This window comes from Vidua chalybeata, chromosome 4 (genome assembly GCF_026979565.1).
Source record: "Vidua chalybeata isolate OUT-0048 chromosome 4, bVidCha1 merged haplotype, whole genome shotgun sequence".
Taxonomy (NCBI): domain Eukaryota; kingdom Metazoa; phylum Chordata; class Aves; order Passeriformes; family Viduidae; genus Vidua; species Vidua chalybeata.
Genome location: NC_071533.1, coordinates 42,257,912 through 42,282,413, shown reverse-complemented (window position 1 = coordinate 42,282,413; position 24,502 = coordinate 42,257,912). Strand labels below are relative to the sequence as shown.

The following is a 24,502-nucleotide window of genomic DNA, read 5'->3' as shown; positions in this document are numbered from 1 at the left end:
GGGGAATCTAAATTCCTCCAACTTTTAAGAATTAATTTGCTTTTAGACCATAAAGCTATTACTCACAGTCATCAGCAGTCACTCACAAGTTGTTCCATTAGTGTGAGTAATTGCTCAGTAAATTGCTGAGTTGCAGCGTGATACAAACTGAGAAGATGCGTGACAGAACCAGGTTTCTAAGTGAACTATAATCCTAAAGTAAAGACTCATGGCAGCAGAAGAAAGGATCCTGCTCTAAACTTTTATACTTCCTTCTCAACTAAAAAACAGTGTATTGAATTATAACTTAAAATGCGCTACCTAAAGTAATCCTAAACCTTTCTTTTCTACCCTGGAGTCTCTTGTTTGGTGATTAGGGAAAAAAAACAAAAACATTTTAGAATGTTGGCACTGTCCATCAGGATAAAAGGGTATGATCCAAATGTCACTGAATCCACAGATCACCCTAACTTCAATGAACAGAATAACAGATATTAAGCACTATAATACAAAACTATTTCTGAAAGGAAAGTGGTAACAATAAGGCACCTCTTATGATCTGACTCTCAGAGTAGTTTATTGGAGTAAGAAGTTATAATGTTTTCTGGAAACTAAATTCAAACAAGCCTACATAAATGAAGAAAAGACAATGATAAATGGAAATATTCTTCAAAATAAAAATCAAGATTTTTAACAGACAGGAAGTGAATTGTGATTATCTTAAGAGAAACAGGCATCAGGTATTTTTCTTTGAAAAAATTTAATCCATTTAAAAGTCAACCATAACTAGAAAAGACAATTAAAAACTAGTTTACACTAAACTATATAAGTTGGTAAAAAAAATGCAATTTTTTACTAAATTTCATTTATAGACATTTTCTCATCCAGCCAGAATAGGAACTGCTTTCCTCATACCATTCTTAGAAGTGGGAATGAGTACTTAAAATGCCAGATGAAAATCCCTTTTTATATTTGGCACATTGTTATCTGACACTGAATTGAGGTGTCATGTTTTCCACAAGTATAAAAGGCATTATATTCTGAGCTACCACTGCCAGGTTCTGTTTCAATCATTAATAGAAATGGTAACACACATTTTCCTTAGTAACACACCCAGTATTGGAATTTCTTACCTTTTCCATATTTGTACTAGTATTACTAAGCTTAACTTGATCAGTCCACAGAATTCCCCAGCCATCTTATGGACCTGTTTCATGAATTTACCATGCAGAACAAGGAAAAACCATAATTATGTTACAGAAATCTTTTTCTTCCTTACAGTGTTTTACCTGACCCTTTTTCCCTTTATTCATATTGTGTCATCTAGTACCTGCTTTCTCATCTGGACTTGTCCCACATTTTGTTAACAAACAAAATAATCATTCTTTGTAGAGGCAAAACTCCAAATAGCAATTACCATAAATAATGGCAGGAGTTAAAAGTGCTCAGAATTCATCTTCTCCTTACAATACTGTTTCTGCTGCTTCTTATAACTGCAGTAGATAAATCACAAAATAAATTTCCCAATTGACAGATAGTTTTCTTCAAGTTAATATTTTCTGTTTAGGTTCAAAAATATTAAATTAAATACTACAATAATAAGGCTAATATGCATTTAGTATATTGTAAGCAATGTTTCAAATAACCTCACGGATTTGTAAAGTTGCTTTTAGGAACAAGATGAGAATTGAACAGGAGGGTTACTCCTGTATCAAAACATGCCTTGTGTCCTTTCAAAAATTTCCCTTATCAGTAATAAACTACATAAGGATGAAATACTACATGAAATCATGAGTTTTGAGAATTCCAGCTCACACATACTCATTAGAAGCTGGCAAAATTAGTCTTATAATATTTCCTCTTTTTTTAGAGCTCTCTAACTCTTATGTGTCAGTTTAGCTTGAAACTCTCCCAACTGCACAGAACCAAGTCTATCCTAATCTAAGGGTTCTAAACTGCTACAGAAATTACTATTACAGGTTGTTGGCAAATCCATTCTATGAGGCACCCAGTCATGAAAACTGAGCAACTGCTTAGAAGTTAACGCCCACACAGCATTTTGGGAGAACCAACAATGTGAATGCTGAGATCTGAACACAGAATAGCTGAGAGGAAGCCCATGCACACTGGGAAATCCAGAAACAGAAAGCCACAGCTGTTGTAATGGAAATCAGAAAACAGAAGCATAGGTAAACAAATGAAGCATCTGGCAGTCAACGCGGTGACATGAAGGATTGTAAAAAAGTGGGACGTAAGTGTCCCACATTTTCTATTGCATGGCAATGTGAAGAACTGAAGTCAGATCTTGCAGCACTTCAGAATAATGAGAGCTTCCAAATGGAAATGCATCATATGTAACAAATGTACAACACTATAATGATATCAAAACACTTGAAAAGAGCAGTGGCTTAATCTGGATATTTGCATTTCCCATGTAATTTTAACTTTTGGGAAAGAAATTTCTTGGCCTCATTTCCTCACTAGTAAAATGGGGAGTATTCTGAAGTTAACTTCACTGCTGTTAAAAAACCACTCGGATATCCTGGTGAAAAGAATAACTAATTAGATATTTAATAATTTTTATTTTAATACAAATTTCATATTGCAAACCTAAATAAAATGAAATCTTGACTGTTCATTCACTTAATGTTAACAAAAGAGATGAGCTGTAAAACTATTTCATCATTTAGAGTTTTATAATAGCACACAAGAAAATGGCAACAACCTACATTGCAGATTAACAATATTTATATTTTTATTTTGTTTAAGAAGATAGTAATACTGTGGCAGACAAGGATACTCTCACCTTGACAAAGTAGCACATTTCCAGCAAATAAAACAAGAACAATGTAATGATGCCTCTGATATGCTTCCCCACTTCTGGCAATTAACTATTTTAATTTTAAAACCACTTAAGAAACTTCAAATGCTGGAATTTATGGTGTTAAGAGTTCCCTTTTAATGTAGCTTGGTCACCTATCATTTCTCAAGAACATAATCTGTATAATCAAAATAGTAATACTGCTGTTTATAATGACTATAAAGTGGTTAATTTCAAACTCCAGAGCTCAGACAAAGCCTGGCCTTTAATGCTTTGCTGTGTAGCAGCCAAGTGCAGAAAGAAAGTATTTAGCAGTGGCACCTGTTTGTGCTAATTCAAACTGTCCCAAATCTAATGACAATTTACCCTCAGCCAAAGTAATTTTTAGGAAAAAAACAAAAACAAAAACAAAAACAAAAACAAAAACAAAACAAAACAAAAAAAAAACAAAAAAAAAAAAACCAAAACAAAACAAAAAAATAACAACAGACCCCCCCCCCCAAAAAAAAAAAACACAAAAATTATGCTCTATCATGTATGATTAATTGCACAACTACATTCATAAACTACTTTATTCCGGCATTTCTTCATCAATACTTTAGATGGCTGGTGTGTTTAATTTTCAGTAAGTAAGATACACAAGAAAATTAACACAACTGATAGAATACTTAGTCTTTGAAGGCATTTTTTTAACACCAAAGATTACAAAACCCTTAGAAATAGGATTTATTTGTATCACATCCTGTGTTGTTATATTTGGAAAACATACTTCCTTCTAATAATATTTTTTAAAGTAATATATTTAAACTAAATGATAGAAGATGTAAAAGAGTAATTATATTCACAGCACAAATTCCATTACAGTTAGTCTTAACAGTTTTCTTCTGTCTTTTGGAGATGCATATAAAACTCTGAAAGTCAAAATGTTTATTTTAAAAATGAGATAAAGATGAAATACAGTATAAGGAATTATTTGTATGACACTTCACCTGCATGTCTTCCTCTACATGTAAGAGACATAAATATACACAAGAGGTTGATAGTCATCCTGGTTCTGAAACTTCTGTCCAATAACAGGTATAACAGAAGACTTTAAGATAACAGGCAGAGGAACAGGAACTCTTAGGTGCTTTGAAGAATTGATTATTTTATACATTATAGGCAATCACCCAGGAGAAATTTGTAAAGTAATGCCCTTGAAACAAAGAATTTAAAATAAAATACCATTAAGAAATCAAGTTTTAGTACTGAGTTTCTGATGTGAGCATAAAATGTTACATGAAGGACTCAAAAGAAGAGAAGCATGAGCTACTGAAAAGGAAATGTCTAACTCAGCATGAAAAATTCCCTGCTTTGTGACCAGCTGACTTGTATTTTAATGAGTGTATGAGATGCTAATCCTCAAAAATTTACCTACTTATCTAAAGCTACTGAATGTTATGTTATTTCCTCCTTAATCTATGTTCAGTATTTTTTTCTACTATTTTACATTCAAAGCATTTGAACTGGAGAAATCTAGACTCAAAGGAACCATTTTAAAATTTATTTCCTCATTGTTCAAAATGTTACCTTATCATCAGATTGAAGAAACAAAAGACATACTTACCATAAAACAATCTTCAAAAAGTCTTAAATGTTCTTCTCATTAATATAATTCTTAAGTTAAGGATATTGTGCATTTATGCTTAGGCACAGAAAATAAACACAAACAAGTCATATTTACCTGAGAATTACAAGAAATTCAGAAGCATCAAGCAGCTGCTGTGTCCTTTTCTAAACAGGAACTCAAGCCCATTAGTACAATCCAAACACTACTCTTCATAAAATATGACGAGAAGAGGCAGCTGAAGTACAAACTGTGTGCTACTGTTTCGGGGGAATGAAAAGACAAAAAACAAGACAACACAAACTTTTTCATGCAGAAAAGAGGAAACTTGGTTTAGATCTGAACTGCTTTTTCACTGCATCCCATTGCTATCCTTAAGAATGCTACAGAATTACTTGAGCATCATAACAAAGCCATACTATCAGCACAAAAACCTGAGAGTTGTGTTGCCAATTACAACAGATATAACACCGTAAACGAAAGAAATGAAAGGCTCATATCTCCTTTTTACAGATTTCTTCCTGAATGCCATGTCTACCCAGGATTTACACAAACCATATAACATGAAGTTACAACTCATAACCAAAGTTATGCTTCATTCCGATTTCTGCAGTTCCCATAATCCCTGCTAATAGCCTAATAACCCAACCAAAGACTTGAACCAAAAGTCTGTTTCAAAATGCAATGCAATGACATCCTAGGTGGCACAACAGGGAAAAATGAGAGTGTCTTAAAACGCTTCTCCTCATCATTGAGCTCTGGGTTTTGATGCCCATTCTACTTAACAGTTGCATATTTAGACACCATTTGCATTCTCTAATAATTAAGCACAACAGTTCCTTTAAAAGAGCTTTAATTTCTATAATATAGAAATTTATAAAGATTTTGTTACATATATACTTTCTCTCTACATTTTGGTGTAGCACATTATTTCCATCAGCTCTTGAACCGCTCTAGAAAGTTCAAATTTATGCCTTTGGGTGGTATGGTGGTACTTTTTTTCATCCAGTATACTAAAATCGTTGGTCTGACGCAGTTTAGGCTCTATACAAATCAAATAATTTGAGTACATGAAGGATGCAACCTTTCATTTCTAACATTATGAAAAGATTATTTATTCTACTAATTCATAATGAGTTCAAAATTGTTTCATTGAGGTGTTTTGCCTTTTCTAGTAGTTGAAAATACCACTCCTATCTTAGAAAATAGTTCTAGCATATAGACTCGTATGTCTGGATTTCCAGAGAATGGAATTACTGGTCAGGGATTAAATATCAATCAGTATCTCTGCACATAACAGACATTCTCAATATGACACGTATTTAAAAGCATAAAAAATAATTCAGATACTTAAGCGATTATGAAATTTTAGTTTTCTAACTTTTTCAGTTCTTGAAAAAGTAACATAGTAATGTTAAATCTGTACCCCTTTGTTATGCACCACTGGATAGCCGCTTCTTGTAATGGGGATAGATTCTCCTTCAGCTACAAGTCTGGTATCAGCCAATTCTGCTGTCACATTATCACATGAACATGCTTGTTCTGCTTAATCAGCCCATCACTGACAGCAACGTTCTACCCAGAAGGGAAGTAGCTATGACCAACAAGCCTACAAGCAAATTCAATCTGAGTTTTGCTAGAAACGTAGTAAGTTTATTTACAGTATTTGTTGCAGTCTTCTTTGGATACCTAACGTAACTCAACTATTAAGAGTATTACAGAAGATTCCAAAATAAGTCATGTGTGTACTTAGAGGCATTACTAAACCCAGAAACGTGTCAGACTGCAGGCACACACAGCCTGCTGACAGATGAACTCTAGCAAATCTTGCCCCCCAGAAGTTTAAAAAGTTACCACCTCCAGCTGCCCATTCCATTCCTCAGCTAAAGGTCCTGCCCCTCTCTCTCCCTTGCTGGAAATCAACAGGAAGGAATGTGTATTGGTACATTCTTCAGTTCAAAATCTGGCAATCTCAACTGTTGAGAAGTTAAAACCAACCTGTTGGACTTTACACTGAAAAAACCACTTACATCCATCCCCTATAACCCATTCTGCAACAAGGCAAATGACCCCCTGGAAAAAGTCGTAGCAAACTATGAGGGGAGAGCAATGTCGAAATGCACATACTCGCTACCTCTTCGTAAGGATACTTAGGCAGAATTTTTGATGGCCTTATGTACTGATACAGGTGTATCAGTGAATCTTGGGAAGAATCTCCTAATTTCACACCTCTTTCCCTTTGTATAGTTCCTTTCTTGGGTCCAAGTGATTTCTTTCATTGCTAACCATGTCTACAGAACTCTGTGGCGACTAACTCAACCTCTTCCTTAGGATCGTGGTACCACAGAACCAATGCTTTTGGTATTTCAACTAGCTTGACAAGCTAACTTTGCTTTTTCTCTAGTAGGCAGTGCAACCACCTTATTAATCTGAATTCATGTAACTAAACCTGGTATTTTTGCAGTTTTTAATAGTTAATATTTTCTTCAACTAACAGTAAAAATGTCACAGGTTCCTATTAAATAGATGCCTCTAAATAAAAACAATACTTGAGCTGTGAATCTTTTGTCATCAATTTGAATTCATTTCAAAATTGTTAATTTTATTCCACATTACAGGCTTTAATTTTTTCTTTAGCTGTTTAACTTTTTTATTCAAAAATATTTTTTGTTTCTCAAAACAGTGAAATCATCCATTTACTTTTATTCCCCCTTTCTTCAAACTTTGTCAGGTTTTCTTCTTGACTAAGTAGAAGTGGTTAAGTGGTTTAATTTTTCTTCTTTCTGTGAAAAGCATATTTTGGTGCCTAAGAATGTTGTTAATAAAAAGAAATTACACAGTCAATAGTAGGGATGAGAGTTAAAAGTTTATTCTGTAAGCTTACATCATTATATGCTGACTTCCATGGCTAGTGCTCATAACAGAAAGGCTTTTTCCATCCACTAAAATTGGTATCAGCTAAATGATATCACCATGACATAGCTAGTAAACTATCTTTTTCTTCAAGCTAAGGCACGACAAGGGTCTGCTCGGTGCTTTTATGAGAGACATAAAAATACCTTGTGATGAAGACTTGTAACTGGCTGAGTGAATGAGGTTAAAACCCGGCTGAGGTGGAGCAGTAGCACTCGGGCTTTTAGCCCAGAATGGAAAGCACAATGAAGTGAGAAAGGTTAAGCTAAATCAGTAATGTTTGAATGAATTTACCTAACCTGGCTTTATAGGCCATAAAATGGGCAAACCTCACAGGAGCCAAAAATTAACTATGTTAGGCTCCAAAACATACTGACTTTGGAGCCAAGAATATTTGGTTCTCTCTGTGATGCAGCTTTTATTTTGCTACATATTATGCCACTAAATTAGAAAATGCTGTAAAATATCAACTTCATTCTGAAATCAGAAATTAAAAATTCCCTGAGATTTTCTTGCTGAAGGATTCACAATAATACTACAAAGACAAGAGAAAATTTCTTCTTGCTTATTTTCTTATTCTGCATACCATGTAGATCCAAAGTTTAAAAAATGGAGGGGAGAAGAACATTAGAATCAAATGCAGTCCAAAAAGCCTCTTCTCTTAGTCACAGCCTTTCCACACCAGCTGTAAAAATGAGCCATCCCGAAGAGGTGTTAACTGAAAGGGGGCTGTTGCAAGAGACAGCTGATCATGGGCACATTTATTTTAATCCCTATCTTCCTACCCAGAGCTGCCTAAGAGGCTGTGTGCTGCTATGGTCTCTTAAAGAATTAACATTTCAACAATTAATAAAGGACAAATACAAGAAAGTATTTAAACATTCATGGTAAAAAAAAATCAGGAAGTACATCCATGTCCCTAGATCAAAAAAAAAGGTCCTCATCTATCTCGGTGCCAAAGATGCCACAGGAACCTAAACTTTCACCTGTAAAATTAGTGAGAAACTTAAGCCCCAAGAAGGCTAAAGGTGCTGGGCTGAAGTTAACACTTCCCTTTCACTTGAAATTCACAACACACACCTCAAAGCTTCCATCTGTGTGTTCCATGTTAGAACCAATATGACTTCAATGGGAAAACAAAGAACTCATAGCAATCTCTGTTGATGGTCAGTGTCAACACTTGCTATTTTGTTTACAGATGATGAAAGGAATCGCTCCGTAACTTGAACATCAGAGTAGAAACACGTCAACCAAAGAAAGCAAGCTACTCTCTCTCAAAAGACTACTAATCATCAGCTGCTGACAAGGATCAATCCTGCTGAAGTGCCGGCACTATAAAAAAAAAAGAACACATGTTTAATAGATCAAAGAGTGCACAAAAACTCATTTTCAAAGTCAGATAATTTTAGGGTGAGGACTGCAGAAGAATGGCAAATTCTACATTTCAGACCTGCTGCCAATCCTATCTCTGCATTTTTTAAAATGAGTTTGTAATGAAAAATATTCAGCCTGAATACTGACACTCCTTGTGCTCTGCTGGTCTGGGCTTAAGGACACTGCTTGGGTGTAATGAATACCATTCCACTGCATCTTGGAAATGGTCTCCCAAACTTTTCTGCTTCTCCAAGCTCCTTTAAATTTGTTTCCATAATTATAGTATTTGCTCAATTCTCAGTAACACAACTTATTTAGCTGTCAGTGACTTTTGATATTAATATTATGTCACCATTCTTCACGAAATATCAGATTTTATATCTTTCAAAGAACAACCTAGAACTTACGAGCAAATAGCTATTGTGAATAGCTCCCTTTCTTCTAACACAACTGCCTTATTTCAAGGTATTTTTGTATTTTGATTTTGCAAGATTTCAGTCATTAAAAAGCTACAGGTTTCTTTATTCCAAAACAGTAACAGATCAGTCCTTGAACAAATTAAAGCATCTGTCTTCCCCTGTTTACTGTGCTTTTAAGTGATATTCACTTAAGATTTCTACTAAAATAAATCCAAACCTCCACAAGCAATAGCCATATTTATTCAATGCCTTAAAAACACATTAATTTGGCAAACCCCTTTGATTTTGGTCTTTAGCTGGTATCTAACTACTGCTTTGAAAATTTCACTACTTTATTACTGTAACTTCTGCCCAAGAGCCATATTTTTTATTAAACAGTTGTTTAGTATGAAAAACTCTAAATAGCAACTACAACTAAAAGCAAGAACAAAGGAGATTAAGCCTTTTTTTTTTTTGTAGATATGAAAAAAAATGGTGTTCACATTTGAACTATCCTTTTGAAAGCAGCAGACATTTTTTAACTTCTGAAATGATTTGGTTCCCCAGCTTACAGTAAAAGTTTCATTAATGCTTCTAAGACTTCAACTATTTTGGGGAAAAGCACCCACTCTTCAGTAAAAATAATCCAAGGTTTCAGTAACAACAATTTCCAGACCATAAACATGACAATAATTAATATTTTAAATAGCATAATATAATAACAAGCCAACATCTTTACACAAGAAACTCTCTGTGCTGCTGAAACTCTTCTGAAATATCAGAAAGGCCAAGAATTAGGCAATGCAAACCAGAAAAGACCCTACCCTCTTTGGGCCTGTGACTGATTTCAATGTGGCAAATGCACAGGCACACAGAAACCAACTGCATAGTGGAACACAGGGTCCCCAAAGGAATGTCTCCACAGGTACCTTCACATCCTACAGGCTAAACAGACACGCACTGCAGGTACTCATGTCTGGGGGAAAACAAAAAGCCTCATTATGATCCTTCTCCTTTTCCATTTCCTACCTTTATCTGCAAAGATTTTTCTTCCCTGATTCATAGACCTACTCTTGGCTACAGGTAGGAAAAGAACCAGTACCATCATTATAGAGCACAGAATGGCTTGACAGTCCCCATCTTCTTCTCCCTATCCCTTCAGTCGCCATGAGGCCTTCCACCCTTTCAGACTCCTGCAGCTGAGCTCCTGCTCCTACTCCCGGTACTTGCAGCACTGGAACCTTAGGGCTGGGAAAAAGAAATTAAACATAACTGGATCACTGCTGACACCTGTTGGCAGCCCCGAGAAATCCCTGTTAATCGAGCCTGGTATAGTTAATACAGGCGAATCCAGCAGTTGGGAACACCAAAAAGATCGGCCGCAAAGCACTGTAAAAGCTCTCAGTCCCCTGGGTGCTCACATGGATAATGCTGCAGGTCCGGGAACCAGGAATGGGCACCAAAGAGGGGCCCCGGGAGGAGTTAGGAATCACCTCATTACATAAACTGATCTTTGCTGGTACCAATTAAAATTGAAAATTCAACCAAATTGGTGGGGAAAGGCTGCCTCACCCTGCCAACGGTGTGAGATCACCATGGCATCCGACAAAGGATTCCAGGAACAAGCCCAGCTATTAAAGGAAATTTCTAGGCAAGGAGACTGACATAATGACCATGTGTGTACCAAAGTGGAAATGAATGGGAACATCCTATAGGAAACAAGGGAGGGGAATGGCAAATAACACCACCAGTGAAATCAAGATACAGACATCAAGTGAAAATACAAGCCTCCGCCTAAAACTTATTTGCGCTTTTCTATACGAATGCAAAAATCCAGCAGAAGGACAAATCCCAACTCCCCTGTAAAGGGGTGCCCTGGGAGCACGAGGGGCAGCGGCAGGCAGGAAATCCGCAGCGCTGTGCCAGCCCCAGCCCGGCCGCCATGTCGCGCCCGCACCCGGCGCCGGCCCCGCCCATCTCCCGGCGGAAGAGGGCGGGGCTGGTTAAGGGGCGTGGCCCCAGGGAGTCCGCCCAGCCGGGGCGAGGCCACGCCCCCTCGCGGCGGTCGCGCGCGCGCCCCCCCTGCCCGCCACCGCCCGCTTCCTGCCGCGTCCGCGCGCCCGCCCCGCCCGAGCAGCGGCCGCAGCCCCGGCCGGGCCCAGCGGGGAGATGAACACGGTGCTGTCCCGGGCCAACTCGCTCTTCGCCTTCTCGCTGAGCGTGATGGCGGCGCTCACCTTCGGCTGCTTCATCACCACCGCCTTCAAGGAGCGCAGTGTACCCGTCCGCATCGCCGTCTCCCGGGTCACGCTGTGAGTGCGGCGGAGAGAGGGAAGGGAATGGCGGGGGAGGGCGGGGCCGGGCCGGGCTGCAGCCGCTGCCCGCTGGGGAAGTGAAGGGTTCGGGAGCCGAGAGCAGGGGCCGGGGCGGGCGAGGGGACGCTGACGGCCGGCAGGGGCGGCTGGCCCCGGCTCCTCGCGCGGCGCTCGGGGCTCGGCCTCCTGCGCTGCGGGCGGGCCAATGGGGGAGCCCCACGACGGCGCGGCCGGGCGGGGGCCGGGGCGGCGCTCGGGGACCGGCCCGGCCGCCTCGGCGCGGCGCCTCACCGGGAGCGGAGCTGCCGCTCACGGCGGAGTCGAGCCAGCTGCTGCCCGCAGCTGTGAAGAGACAGGGACCTACGGGAACGTGGAGTTTATCCTATGAACATCTATCCGATCGTAGTACCTTTTCCTTTTAATTAGTAGTTCTCTTTGGTTTCTCCATTGATAACCTAGTATGCTTTCTATCCTATGGCCCCAAAGTGATTGGGATGGCTTTCTCCCTGCGAAATGCTCCAGGTGTAGGACACAATACCACATCAAAACGTATTGCCTACACAGATAAAATGGGCTGATGCAAACTTGTGCTGGGTGACCTTTTTTCCCCAATTTTGGTGTTGGTACGGGGTGGGGTTTTTTCTCTGAAAGGAGACTTCCTCACAGAGAACTTCATTAAGTTAATGGAAGTTACATGCGTGGTTTGGAGGGCAGTAGTTTCACAAGCATTTGAGCAGCTGTTACAGCCACCTATGAGTAGAGGTCTTTGCTCCCGTTTTTGCCACGTGGTTCTTTACTAGAGCTCCACGGGAGAATCTGGCTCCTAGGACACTTTACTGAGCTGCTTTACCTCAGCTCATGTTTTTTTGTTTGGTTGGTTTTGGCTCAGATTAGCGAGCTAAAGTAACACACTTTTGGAAGTGTATAGTGCCAGGTTCGATGGAGGTCTGCACAACTTGATCTAGTGAATGGTGTCCTTGACCATGTCAGGGAGGTTGGAACTTGATGATCTTTAAGGTCCCTTCCAATCAAGGCCATTCTGTGATTTGGTGATGATTCTGTGGAGCTTTGGAACCACCCCAAGATAAGTGGCACCAGTGGATGCCTAATAGCAAAACTTGAAAGGAGATATGAAAGCAAATAAAGGGAGTGCCATCACCTTTCAGACTGGTTTAATACCACAGGAAAAAAAAAAAAAACAAAACAAACATGTATTCATGCTACACTGAGGATTGCAAAAGCATAAACTTGGCATAAAAGCCTGTCTTTGAGTGTTATGGTGAGCTCAGCATATATAGGGCAGCATACTAATGCCTGATTTGGGTGAAATGTGTATTGCCAGTCCCTTCTGTGATGCACAAATCTGGTGTCATTGGGAGATGCTATACCTAATCTGCTTCTCTTGAATGTCTGAGAAGTTCTGGAGACCCCAAGCTTAAGGCCTGCTACTTCATCTGACTGACAGTGGTTAAGACATGAAGTCAAGTGCTTGATTAGGTTTACTACTTAAAAATATACTGCTTTTTGCAAAGAGATAGAAATTCATACCAAGGCTTAAATTGTGAAGATTTGGTGGTGTTTTTCTTAACCGCTATCTCCAAAAGTGTTTTCTTCACTTGTAAATTTTTTTTTTAATTTGAGATTACTGAACTTGGTTTTAATGAAATAATGTTTAATTGACTAATTTCAGAACTGGAATAAATATAACTATGAAGTTCATAATTCATAAAAAAAATTTGTTCAATGAGGAGTTAAGGTTCATAGTTGATTGTCAAGCTAATTGCTTATGGTATTCCTCTTTGTAGATGGTAACTTTGGTAAATTGATAAGCTTTATGAACACATATGGAAATATCTGCTCTGTTATTTTCTAGTTGCTCTTTCTATTTTGGTTTAGTGTGGCAATGTGAGGTACTCTTCCAAATGTAGGTTTATAAGTAAGCCTTTCAAAATGATACAGATACATTTTCCAGAATGTAAAGGAAAATAACTATTTTCTTCAAGCTGTTATTTAAATACATCACAGGAATAAATCTTGAAACTTGTGTGAACTATGCGTGTAAACTGTTGTATTCGAATGGTCAGAGCACAAGAGGCTTTGTTTTTTCAAGGAGAGTTGAGAAATAATATTGAACATGGTTGCCAGCAGACTGCTATGCTGATGGTGTCCCAATTAGTTTTATATATATGGAGATGCTAAAACATATTTTACAAAAATGAAATGTAGTCCAGCTTAGATACAGATTTTTGTTAACAGGAGTAGTCAATAGGCTACTTAAATGTCTTAGACACTGTGGCGGCAAGGCCTGACATTTAAAACTGGGACACCATAATTTCTGGAAGGTAGGTGTTAGTTTGTAATGTTGATTGCATTTTAGCCAGAAGTATATAAAGCAAAATACAGAAAATGGATGAGGGAAATATGTAATAAGAACCATAATTTATGTAGTGTGCAAGCTACAAATAATGAGAAAGGATAATCTTGTGTTATGTTTTGTTTTCTCTTAGAAAAAATGTAGAAGATTTCACTGGACCTAGAGAAAGAAGTGATCTGGGATTCGTCACATTTGATATTACTGCAGATATCCTTAATGGAAAAAATGGTTTGCAAACGTTTTGGTATAAGACACTTTGATGCTATTTTTGTTACCTTATAATCTTCAGATATTCAGGACTTGGGGAAAACTAGCAATTTGTCTTGAAATAAAAATTTAAAGCAGCTAAAAATAGTATTTTGCATAGCTATGGCAGTGAAATAGAACTTAACCCAGCTGTTTGGTCTCTAGTAGATTACAAGTTGTTTAATGCCTGCTTTTAAAATCAGGCTCTTTTGTGAAGTGCACTGTATCTAATAATGGGGAGTGCAGTTTAACATCTAGACATTACTACTTCTATGCAAAGTTTGTATCAGTGGTTTGAGGAGTGAATTAATGGTAGGGTTTATATAGCATATTGTTTTGAATGTCATACCTAATCTAGGGAACTGCACCTTTCAAACTCACTTTGTTGTGAGACTTTCAGAGTCCTGACTGTATAATAGTTGCATAGAAGTACCTGTCATTTTCTAAAAATAAAAAAAACATTGTAATCCTTTACTTGCTTAGATGTTAAACATGCTAACCTTTAGTATTGAATAGTATGAAATTCTTTGGGAAGCATACAATTTACTGAAAGATGTATCACATTGTTTTTTGGCCTCCTTCTCAATTGCTGTTGCAGTTTTGCAGTTTTTCTTTTATATTTCTTTGCTTCCCTGCTAGTCTGGATTTAGGCTCTTGAAAGAGTTTTTCTGCAGAAGTCAGTACCAAATAATCGGTGGCGTGTTCAGGTGATTACACTAAGCCATGTTTTGCAGCTGGTCTGAGAATCCTGGGATTTTTCCCTGTCTGCTGTTTTTTGTCACTGTTAGGAACTGATCACCTCTGTGTTTTGGTTTCACTCTTTTGAAGATCTGTGTTGCGTGAGCAGACCACACAAAATATAACTCTTGATACAAATGTTGGATAAACAGGCTAATCAGATTTTTGCAAGTCTGTCTGCACAGGAATAAGAGGATTTTTTTTTTTTATCAACTGGCAGCAGGAGAAGTAAATTCCTAAGTCCTAGTTTTACTTCTGAAATGCTTATACATATTAAAATCGGAGACTGAAATTCTAAAGTAGATGCATAGACCTGTACACATTGTGTATAGAGAGAAGCAGAGCAAGGCAGGACAGGACCTCTAAAAGAAATGTTCTTATTCAAGAATTAGTCTGCAATATGTGGGCATAAAGATTCCATGTCTGAATGACTTCTGCTAGTAACAGCCTTTTTTTTTTTTTTTTTAACAATTCTGACTGAATCCCTCATGCCTGGCATAAATAAAGCTTGCAATATTTAGAGCTGTAAAAGTCTGATAGGGTTTTTTGTTCAAAATTTGTGAAGAGATACAGGTACAGGGACTGTCTTAACTACCAGAAAGAAGTTGTTAGTCCTGGAAGACTAACATAACAGTTAGAAAAAGAAACTAGACAAAGGAAAGGGAAGCATATAGTTTTCACAAACTCCTTTAAGCTTATTTAATTCATTGCTAACTTTTGCAAGTTAGCAATTCATTGCTAACTTTTGCAAGTTATTTAACTTTTGCAAGTGAAAATAAATCCTGTCAAGGAGAGCTTCAGAATCTTGTTTGATATTTTGAGCCAGACAACAAAAAATGTTCAAGTAAAATATTTCTGCCTATTCTTGCAGTGACAGCAGTTAAATATTTAATTCTTTCCTTTCTTGCCATTTGAATTAGTAGCTTAAAAACATGTTTGTCTTGGGATGAGTGGAAGAAAAAAAACAGATTTTGAGGCTGGTTAGGGAATCTATTTATTCTTTGAGATAATGGCAAATAGAATACAAAAGAGGACTAGGAAATAAAAGATTACAGCTAATCTCTATTGTGAATTAAAACATCTTTTCCTTAGCAGTCACATGTTACTGTTAAATAAACAGACAACTGTTTAGAAATCCAGCATTATTATACTGTTTCAAATGGCAGTCATCAGTTCTTTAGTGTTGATCAAAAATCTGAGCAAAGTTTTGTTCTAGTCTAATTAGCTTTCGTTGTTGTCAGTAGGGAATCGAATTTGCTAATTTTTTGAGTCCCTTCCAATATGAAATACTTCCCATATTATAATTTCTCTAACATGGGCTTTAAAGGCTCTTTGAATTCCCTACACTTCACCAATTTTGTATTTATATATTGCTTAACATTATTGTATTTGGATACAAAGGTTCTCTTACAGTATAAAAAATTGCCTTGAGGATATTTAGGGAAGAATTCTGTCGTGACTTTTATGTTTAAGGTTTTATAATAGGTTGTCTAGCAGAGAATTCTGGTTACTAGCTTACAGTGTCAAATATAGAACTCTTAAATTATTGGAGGAGAAATAGCTGCTAGATTTCATAAATAGTAAAAATAAATACCTACCTAAAAACCTGTCACTTTATTATGATTAAAATATGTGTTCACACTGCTGGCAGTGTTCTGATTTATGAGTAAGATGAGGTATGTTGAAAGGTAAGAGCTCACTGTAATGATTATAGACCACTTAGATCTAATAAAAATATAACAAGGTTATGTAAGTACAGTATGGTATTTTTCTTAACTTGCATACATCTGCAGAGTATATTTGATTGGAATGTTAAACAATTGTTTCTATATTTGTCTGCAGAATATTCAACGAAAAACAATGTAAGTATTAAAAAAAGGTTTGAAGCAATTACCCATTTTAGTACTGCAGCTATTTTTAAACATTCTGTAGTTCTGCTGAGAAGAGTTAAGGCCACCAGCATTTCCTACTAGCCTGTGCTAGTTTTACTGGCCTTCATGATTATTTTCTTGACAGTTAAACTGTAGGCTGGGAAGTTTACCTCCATAAAACCTAACTTGATATATGCCCAGTAGAATGGGAGAAAAATAACACATGCTTTGTGTTGCAGTATACTTACAATAGTATACTGTAAATGAGTTTTTTCACCTTTTCTGTCCATTTTCCTTTTTTTCCTAAATTTCTGCAGTTGACCTGCTGTTAGAAACAAGAGAGAGTGGCTTCTGGGCTGGCCTGATGGGGTGTGTGTTTTGTGCATAGATCACAGTTGACCCTACCAGTTACTGTAGCCCCATAATGCATTTACATTACCTTGTCATACTTCACCAAATAATTTGCCTTGCTCCTTTAAATTGGTTGCTACTGAGCCTTCCCTTTGGGATAGCTGAAAAACCTTTTTACTGATCTGATAAAAGCTGTGTGGAACAGCCTTTAAAAAATTACTTTAATGCAACACCATGCTGCCATGGTACCACTGAATTCTAGTTAAAGCTTCTGTGGTCACATTGCAAGGATATGGTGAAAGCTTGGGGGTTTTCTTAACTTGCTGTACAAAACTGGCCTTTCTTTTTTAACTGGCTTTTTTTAAAGTACTGTAGTTATATTAAACAAGATGGTGGATATTGTATTTGTACTAGAATAGTTTTTAGAGTTTCAGTTATTTTATTGTATTGTTCCATATTTTAGATTTTTCTTCTACGTAAATCAACACTTCTCACAAATACTGAGAAGTATTTTTTTTAATTGTTCTATAAATTACTAAGACTGTTTAGCATCTACTTAAAAAAACTTTACACTTTAGAGTGTAAATTCCAGTAACATAAGAACTTGAGATCTCACCTTTTCAACTGTTAATAAATTTTTTTGGGGCTATGCTTGCAAGTCAAGTAGAGATTTTCATTAAAGTTGGAAAAATGTTAAGGACGTAAGCAGAGTCATGATAACTCAGTTTAAGTCCTTTATTTGAAACAAAGTCTAAATACTGCTTTAAAAGTGACTTACCTTTGCAATTCAGAAGGAAACCCTGTTATGCTTTGTAATTCTTCTAAAGCATATGACTTTTTTTTAAATTCCTTTCTTGTGTTTTAAGATGTTCCTTGTTGTTTCCATTTTTTCCATGCCGCACTTCAATGTGTAGTAGTATTACATTACCCCACTGTGAAGCATTATTTTGTTAAATTAGTTATGGATTGCAAGCATGTACTTCAGGGCTTTTAGATGAATAGTGCAATGAAGGTCCAGTGTCTGAATGTGATCTGGTAAGGTACCTTGCTGACTTAATTACAATTGTGATTTTAGGCCCTAAATCAGGTGGTCCTTTGGGACAAGATCATGTTGAGAGGAGATAACCCAAGGCTGTCCTTAAAAGACATGAAGTCAAAATACTTTTTCTTTGATGATGGAAATGGTCTCAAGTAAGTAAATATTTGTTTTATTACTGGTATTCATGGTATCTTGATTTACTTATATACTTTGCATTTAATACATGTGTTCATTGGTGTGGTAAGGCATCTATATTCTATCTGATACTCTGTTAGAAGATGGCCTTGGGATACAAAATATATGTATTCTGTAGACTAGAAGTTGTACTGCTATTATGAGCAGCAGGTTTCTGTGTTTCTGCCTTCAGCCTGTGTAAAATTGGTTCTGTGATGCACTCAACTCCAAAGGAGTCAAGTAAACAGAAAGTAGGCAGTAACTACCTAAAATTAAACAGATAAGCAACGGACCAGATAAACAATCTGTATCCTAATGTATTTAGTACTATTAACTGTTAATTGAATCGCTTGAGTATTTGTGCTGATAGTCTTTGTTGCTTTTGCAGGGGAAACAGGAATATCACCTTGACTCTCTCCTGGAATGTTGTACCAAATGCTGGCATTCTACCTCTTGTAACAGGATCAGGACATGTGTCTGTACCTTTCCCAGATACCTATGAAACAACAAAAAGTTATTAAATTATAGTACTGAATCATAAGCAAAATATTTTTATACTTGTATATTGTGGATACATTTTATGGCAGTTTCTTCTTGCATCCCATGCAACTTTTCACTGAATGAAACTTAATTTCCTCAGGATAGTAGCATAGGAAAAGAAAATGAAAATTCAGGGCTTTTTTTTTTTTCAGTAAAACATTGAAGCTGAAACTTAAGGGAAAGGTAAATTGCAGAGTAATGGTTTTGAGGGGGGAAACAGAGGATTTTTTTTTTTTCCTGGCCATTTAAGTATAGATCTCCTTTTCTTTTAAATAAATATTTTTAAACCAGAAGATAGTCTTCCTGTGTTTGGACTTTCTAAGTACTGTGATAGTTATTTATTTTGTGTAGAACTCAAATATGCCTTCTGGAGTCAGTTTCTGGAAGTGTCTGAAGGAAACAGCTGTTCCATTTTAGGGCATTTTTTTAAATCCATGTGCAGTATATTACAGTAGGTTAAGCTTGGTCCTTTCTAGGACTGCCAGCAGCTACTTGGAAAACTGATAGTTCATTATCTGTCAGTCAGCCTCAAATCTCAAGTGCCAGTGATGTAGCCCACATTCAGTTCTGTATTACAAATCATTTCAATAACTGATTGCAATGCAGCAGACTGGAAGAATAAAAAGAAATCTATTCAGTATGAGTCTTATTTCTTTAAGCATAAGGCTAAGTCAGTAAGAAAGGTAAAAGCTTTAGGTTAAGAAAGACTTTCTGAAATGGAATCTCTAAATTTTTATTGGGATCTGTTCATCAGGAAGAATGAACGTTCTCGTTCCAGAAGGGGCTGAGACAACTGATATCAGAGGGCACCTTCCACAGCAAGGAATAGGGTGGATGTTCCCTAAATAGTCTAGGTAAATGTTTCCAAAACAGAGGATTTCCCCATGGTACGAGAGAGTAATTGAGGCAGATTTACCAACTTGAGTGTCAGTGAGTCTACCTGCAAGGCTTGCTGAGTTGCATGAACCAGGAAAGGTAGCAAGCAGCGTGCAGCAGCTTCAGGCAGCACCTCTGTGGAAAAAGAGCCCTCTCTGTGGCTGTACATCCCCCTGTGTGTGCTCCTTCCCTCAGCTACAGCTGGGAATACTGTTGGGATTGGGAGGAGGGAAGGAGCAGGGTACCAGGATCACCTCATGGCAATAGGATGGTTTGTAGTGATTGACTGGTGCATTCAGGCCATCCAGGAGATACCCAGGAGAAGGGGCACACATGTTGCTATCGCCTTCCTAGCACAGCCCCTAATTTACGTGCGTATTTTCAAACAAAGCATGACAAGGGAATTCGTTGCCAGACAGGGAATGTTCTGGATGTACTGGGGACTTGTAAAAAGAGGAAACTAAAACTCAGGTTTTAATACTGTAAATCGGAAAAAAAGTAATAGGAAAAATTATGCGAACTGCATTGTGAAAACCCTTACAAAAGAAGATGTGCAGAAGATTGGAGCAGAGTATCCCCCTTTGTTGTGAGTTCACCTAGTTCCCTGATTGATTTTGAGGGAGCTAACTTGCTTTTAAAAAGGGCTCCTTAATATTTGTAAATTATCCCTAAGCGACTATTTAATACATTCTTCATGTTGGTATATTAATCAAAAAGGTCTTGAAAATAATTCCCAAAAGGTGCTTTGTCTGTACAAACAAAATTTTAAGTGCAAAAACTAAAACTTTTTTTTCACATGAATGTTGTAGGAGAATTTGTCATTTGTATCCAACATATTTGCATGAATTTCAGTTTTCTGAACTTGTGCTGTTTTCCACAGATGTAGTATAATCAGCACATAGAAACATGTACTATTTTTGCTGTGCTTTCATATCAGTTGTATATATGGCTCTAAAAACTGTTACAGAGAACTTAAAACTGTCATAGAGAAGGAAACCAAAATATTTTTAGAGATAATTGGGCAAAGTTGTGGATTTGTTTTGGTAATTGCCGAATAAGTGGTTGGTTTTTCATAAATTATACTCTTGAATTGTTTACTGAAGCATTTCTTGTGGCCTGGCATTCAGCCACTTCCCTGCATTCTGTTGGCAGTACTCTTCCAATGACTATAATGTCTGCCTATTAAAGAGAAGCTTTAACTGCAAAGACAAGGATCCACTGTCAAAGCATCAGGGAGAAAGCTACTTTCTGTCTTAAAAAATGGTATAATCCTCCCAGCAGACAGTAGCAAAATTTCAAGACATTTAAACAGTAGTTTTCAAGTGTGATTTTTGATGCTTTACTAGCCTTTCCTTGTGAAGAGAAATTATGTTTGAGGTAAGCTTGTTAGAGGGATGAAGAAGAAACCACCACAGAGTTCAAATTCTTGAAGACCTTGTTTTTATCCTGAGGAAAAGGCCAGCATAGATGAGCACTTGATGCTGTAATAGCTTGTTTTTTGCTCCTGAGCCACTAAGTGAGTCGGGGTGTTGGTTCAGAGTTTAAGGAGGCAAATTCCTCAACTGATGTCTATAAGAAAAAGTAAAAAGCCTTTCCAAAAGTCAAATGGCTACTGTATTTTGTTGTGACAATTCTCAAATAGTTTTCAAAAAGAATGTACTTTTGTGGAAACTAATGGCATTTACTTCCTCTTGTCTCATGAGGTACTAGTATTGCTGGCAGCTGAGTGTTCTCTTCGCTGTGTTGCTGACTAAATATTGGTGGTTTATGGAGTAATATGTACAAACATGGTATTCCCTGGCAAGTGATTTACTTCATGGGAAGAGGCTGAACTGAAAACGCTGAAGATACATTTCAGATAGTAATTTTTAAGTGAGGTTCTGGAGACAGGAGTTCAAGTAGCCTGGGTTTCCATTTGCCATCAAAAACACGAAGCACTATACTGACAGCTTTATGCAGGAGGGCCAAAATAGCTTTGAAAATAAAAACTTTTTTTTATTTTAGAACTCTGCTCCCCTGAGCAGGCAGTCTTATTTATGGGTGGCTCTACAGTTACTGAAAATAGAAAGACATTGAGAAAATAAATTACTTCTATCAGTTGTTAATTCTTTTAGTATGTTTCTTCTGAACAATGAAGTTAAAGCTAGCTAATATATTGCTCACTAGCAAGGTTTAAATAGAGTTCCTGCATAATTTTTGGATTTCAACTGTTGAAAATGTTCTGAAAAATGCTTCAAGAAGATAGGTTTTGCAGAGCAATTCTGCAAAATGAAAGCTATTTAGGCTGAAAATTCAGGTACTGGGGAAGCAATCTTACTCCAAATTTGTGTCAGAAAATACAGAATAACTTTGTTAGACTTGAAGAAAAGTTTTTCTGGTTTATTTAGCTGCTATATTTTGGAATTTTTTTTTTCATTAAAACAGTTAAAACTTATAAAAACATTTTAAACTGTTCATTCAAACAAACAAGTCAACAGACATATTTACCCTGAAAATTACCATTCTGCACATACTGGTAAATGCTTATATTGCAGTAGTTATATCAGGCATCTTTTTATTAAACAAAAAAATCTGAAACTTAGCTTGAACAAGCCAGATCATTTCTGGATCATTTTCTGCTGCCCTCCAACACTTCCCTCAGACCATCTTCTCAAATTGGCATGTTATTGAAGATAATGGGCCAAAGATGAGGCACAGATGGAAACAAGTCATTATTATTATTATTATTCAGTAATAAAAATGGTCATAGAACAACTTGGTTGGAAAGGACACTTAAAGGCTGTCTAGTCCAACTCCTCTACAGTGAACAGGGACATCTCCAACCACATCACGCTGCCCAGAGCCCCATCCAGCCTGACCTTGAATGTTTCCTGGAATGGGACATTTAACACCTCTGGGCAACATGCTCAGTGCTTCACCACCCTCATTGTAAAAATCTTCTTCCTTATATCCAAGATAAATCCACCCTTCTTCAGTTTAAAACCGTTATCCCTTGTCCTATCTCAAAAAGCCCTGCTAAAGTGTTAATGCCCAGCTTTCTTTAGGGCCCCTTCAAGTGCTGGAAGGCTTCAATTAGAAGTCCCTGGAGCCTTCTCTTCTCCAGGCTGAACAGTCCAATTCTTTCAGCCATCCCTCTAATTATCTGCATGGCCAGGATTTTTCTCTCCATCTCTCTCCACCCTCTCCTCTTTGCCTCCTCTCACCCTTCCCTCTTCCCTCACTACCCCTCCCCCTGTTTACTCCAAACTTCAACACAACTGTGTTTTTCCATCATTAATGAGCTAATAATGAAATTCTAAATCCTCTGTGAATAAACTATTTATAAAATAAAGTGGAAAAGGAACAACTGGAGGTTAATCATGGACAAATTCATCTGGAACTTTCCTCTGCTTCCCTACTGTATTCCCTTTTGCTCCTTAGTAGTGCTCACCTAAATTCTGAAGAAATAGCTAGCACTCTTATAAAATGATAAAACTGGCAGAAATGACTTAGAGAACACACATATTTCCCGTGCTAGATGACCATGACAGTGAGCAAGCATTTCTGTAATTGGAAGACATGTTTGTATTATACCACTAACTTTGTTAACAGCAGTCATCATGTGCTTTGCAGTTGTAATGCAGTGATTTCCAAGTGCTTTACAAGAAAAATACACCTTTAGTTCCAAAAAGAGTCAGCCATACTGGAAGAGCTGTTGAAAGCCAACAGTCGTCAAAACAGTACCCTGGGATAACTAGAATTGCTTGTGTGTCATGTGATAAACCCACCATAGATTCCCCCAGCTGGCTGCACAGGTATTATGGTTGGTAACCAGAAGGGATAATTGAGGACCCTTAATTGGGTAGTCCTTTGGCAGAGCTAGGATTTGGATGCTGCATGTGGAACTTTGCTTCTCTGTTGCAACGTGCACAGTAGGTACAGTGCTATTCATTGAGTCTGCCTCCTTTCTCAGTGTTTCTTCTTGCTTTACCAGGGTTTGCTTTTGTTTTCCAAGAGACTGCTATGGTGTGCTCGTGCTGGAGGGAATTTGTTGGATTTGATACACAGATGAGGTTTCAGAGTGTGGTGGTAGGAGCTATGAGGTGGGTAAAGAAAATAAACCAAACACTAATTCCTGAGTTGAAGGGTAAAAATGTTTATGCTTAAGAATGGTTGGTATTAAATGTAGTTATGAGAGGCAGACAGAGGTGTGACATAGCAACTGAAGATTGCAATAAAATTAGCTGAACTATTATTTGGAAGTAACAGTGATGAGATTGTTGCTGCTGAAGTCTTTCTAGGCTTTGCAGTTTGTTGTTTGGTGGTGGTTTTTTTTTTTTCTTTGGTTGGTTGATTTTTGTGGGTTTTTTTTTGTTTTTTTTTTTTTGTTTTTTTTTTTTTCTTTTATTTCTAAAAGGTAAATTTCTTTGTGTTTTCTTTCTTTCTCTCTTTTAGTTCTGAAAGAGAGAGCAGGAAAGGGTTTCTTTTTCTTCCCTGCCTTTCTAGTCCATATTGCTCATTAAATATTACTTGTTCATTTACATTTTGCTTTAGGAATTAGTATAGTAAGAAAGAGAGAAGGGCACTGGTGCCTGCATTCTAACTGCACATGTGGTAACAACCAACATCAACATTCTTCTTTTTAAGGACTGTTTTTTAGGGTTTTTCCTATTTTCAGGTTTTAAGATTAAAAAGTGAAATGTTTTGTATGGTTTAATGCTGTAATGAAATATCTTAAATGTTATGTATCTCATCAGATGCATTATCTAAGCTCACTGTAAGGACTGCCTCATTTCACAAGCTTTGATCCACATGAGCAGTGAACTTTGCCTAGTTGTCACCTCTCTGTATTGTCAAGTATCTCTCCTAAAAAGGAGTATCTCCTTAGGATTTGTTTTTTCAAAGTTA

At 37.3% G+C, this 24,502-nt stretch overlaps 2 protein-coding genes across 10 annotated transcripts in view; one reads left to right on the top strand and one right to left on the bottom strand.

The window, feature by feature from the left end:
* ASB5 (ankyrin repeat and SOCS box containing 5) overlaps positions 1–11,416 on the bottom strand; it is a 40,641-nt gene extending 29,225 nt beyond the window's left edge. Inside the window, exons 1-5 of one of the 9 annotated variants that reach the window (XM_053939896.1) lie at positions 10,664–10,852; positions 10,194–10,339; positions 10,021–10,067; positions 8,400–8,651; positions 4,524–4,666 (exon numbers count right to left, since the gene is read on the bottom strand). The gene's annotated coding sequence lies outside the window, so the exon portion shown is untranslated. The other 8 variants (XM_053939892.1, XM_053939893.1, XM_053939891.1 and 5 more) reach the window with 8 other exon arrangements.
* SPCS3 (signal peptidase complex subunit 3) lies at positions 11,177–19,032 on the top strand. Its single transcript, XM_053939902.1, has 5 exons — positions 11,177–11,403; positions 13,914–13,989; positions 16,552–16,626; positions 18,062–18,177; positions 18,588–19,032. Exons 1-5 carry the CDS (start codon positions 11,261–11,263, stop codon positions 18,718–18,720), a joined length of 543 nt encoding a protein of 180 aa, XP_053795877.1. The 5' UTR covers positions 11,177–11,260; the 3' UTR covers positions 18,721–19,032.
* The last annotated feature ends 5,470 nt before the right edge of the window (positions 19,033–24,502 follow it).

Excerpts from the sequence above, each read along its gene's own strand:
- SPCS3 (XM_053939902.1), top strand. The coding sequence starts at position 11,261 with ATGAACACGGTGCTGTCCCGGGCCAACTCGCTCTTCGCCTTCTCGCTG. Across the intron at positions 11,404-13,913 it reads GCCGTCTCCCGGGTCACGCT|AAAAAATGTAGAAGATTTCA; the intron begins GTGAGTGCGGCG and ends GTTTTCTCTTAG. Across the intron at positions 16,627-18,061 it reads AATATTCAACGAAAAACAAT|GCCCTAAATCAGGTGGTCCT; the intron begins GTAAGTATTAAA and ends TTGTGATTTTAG.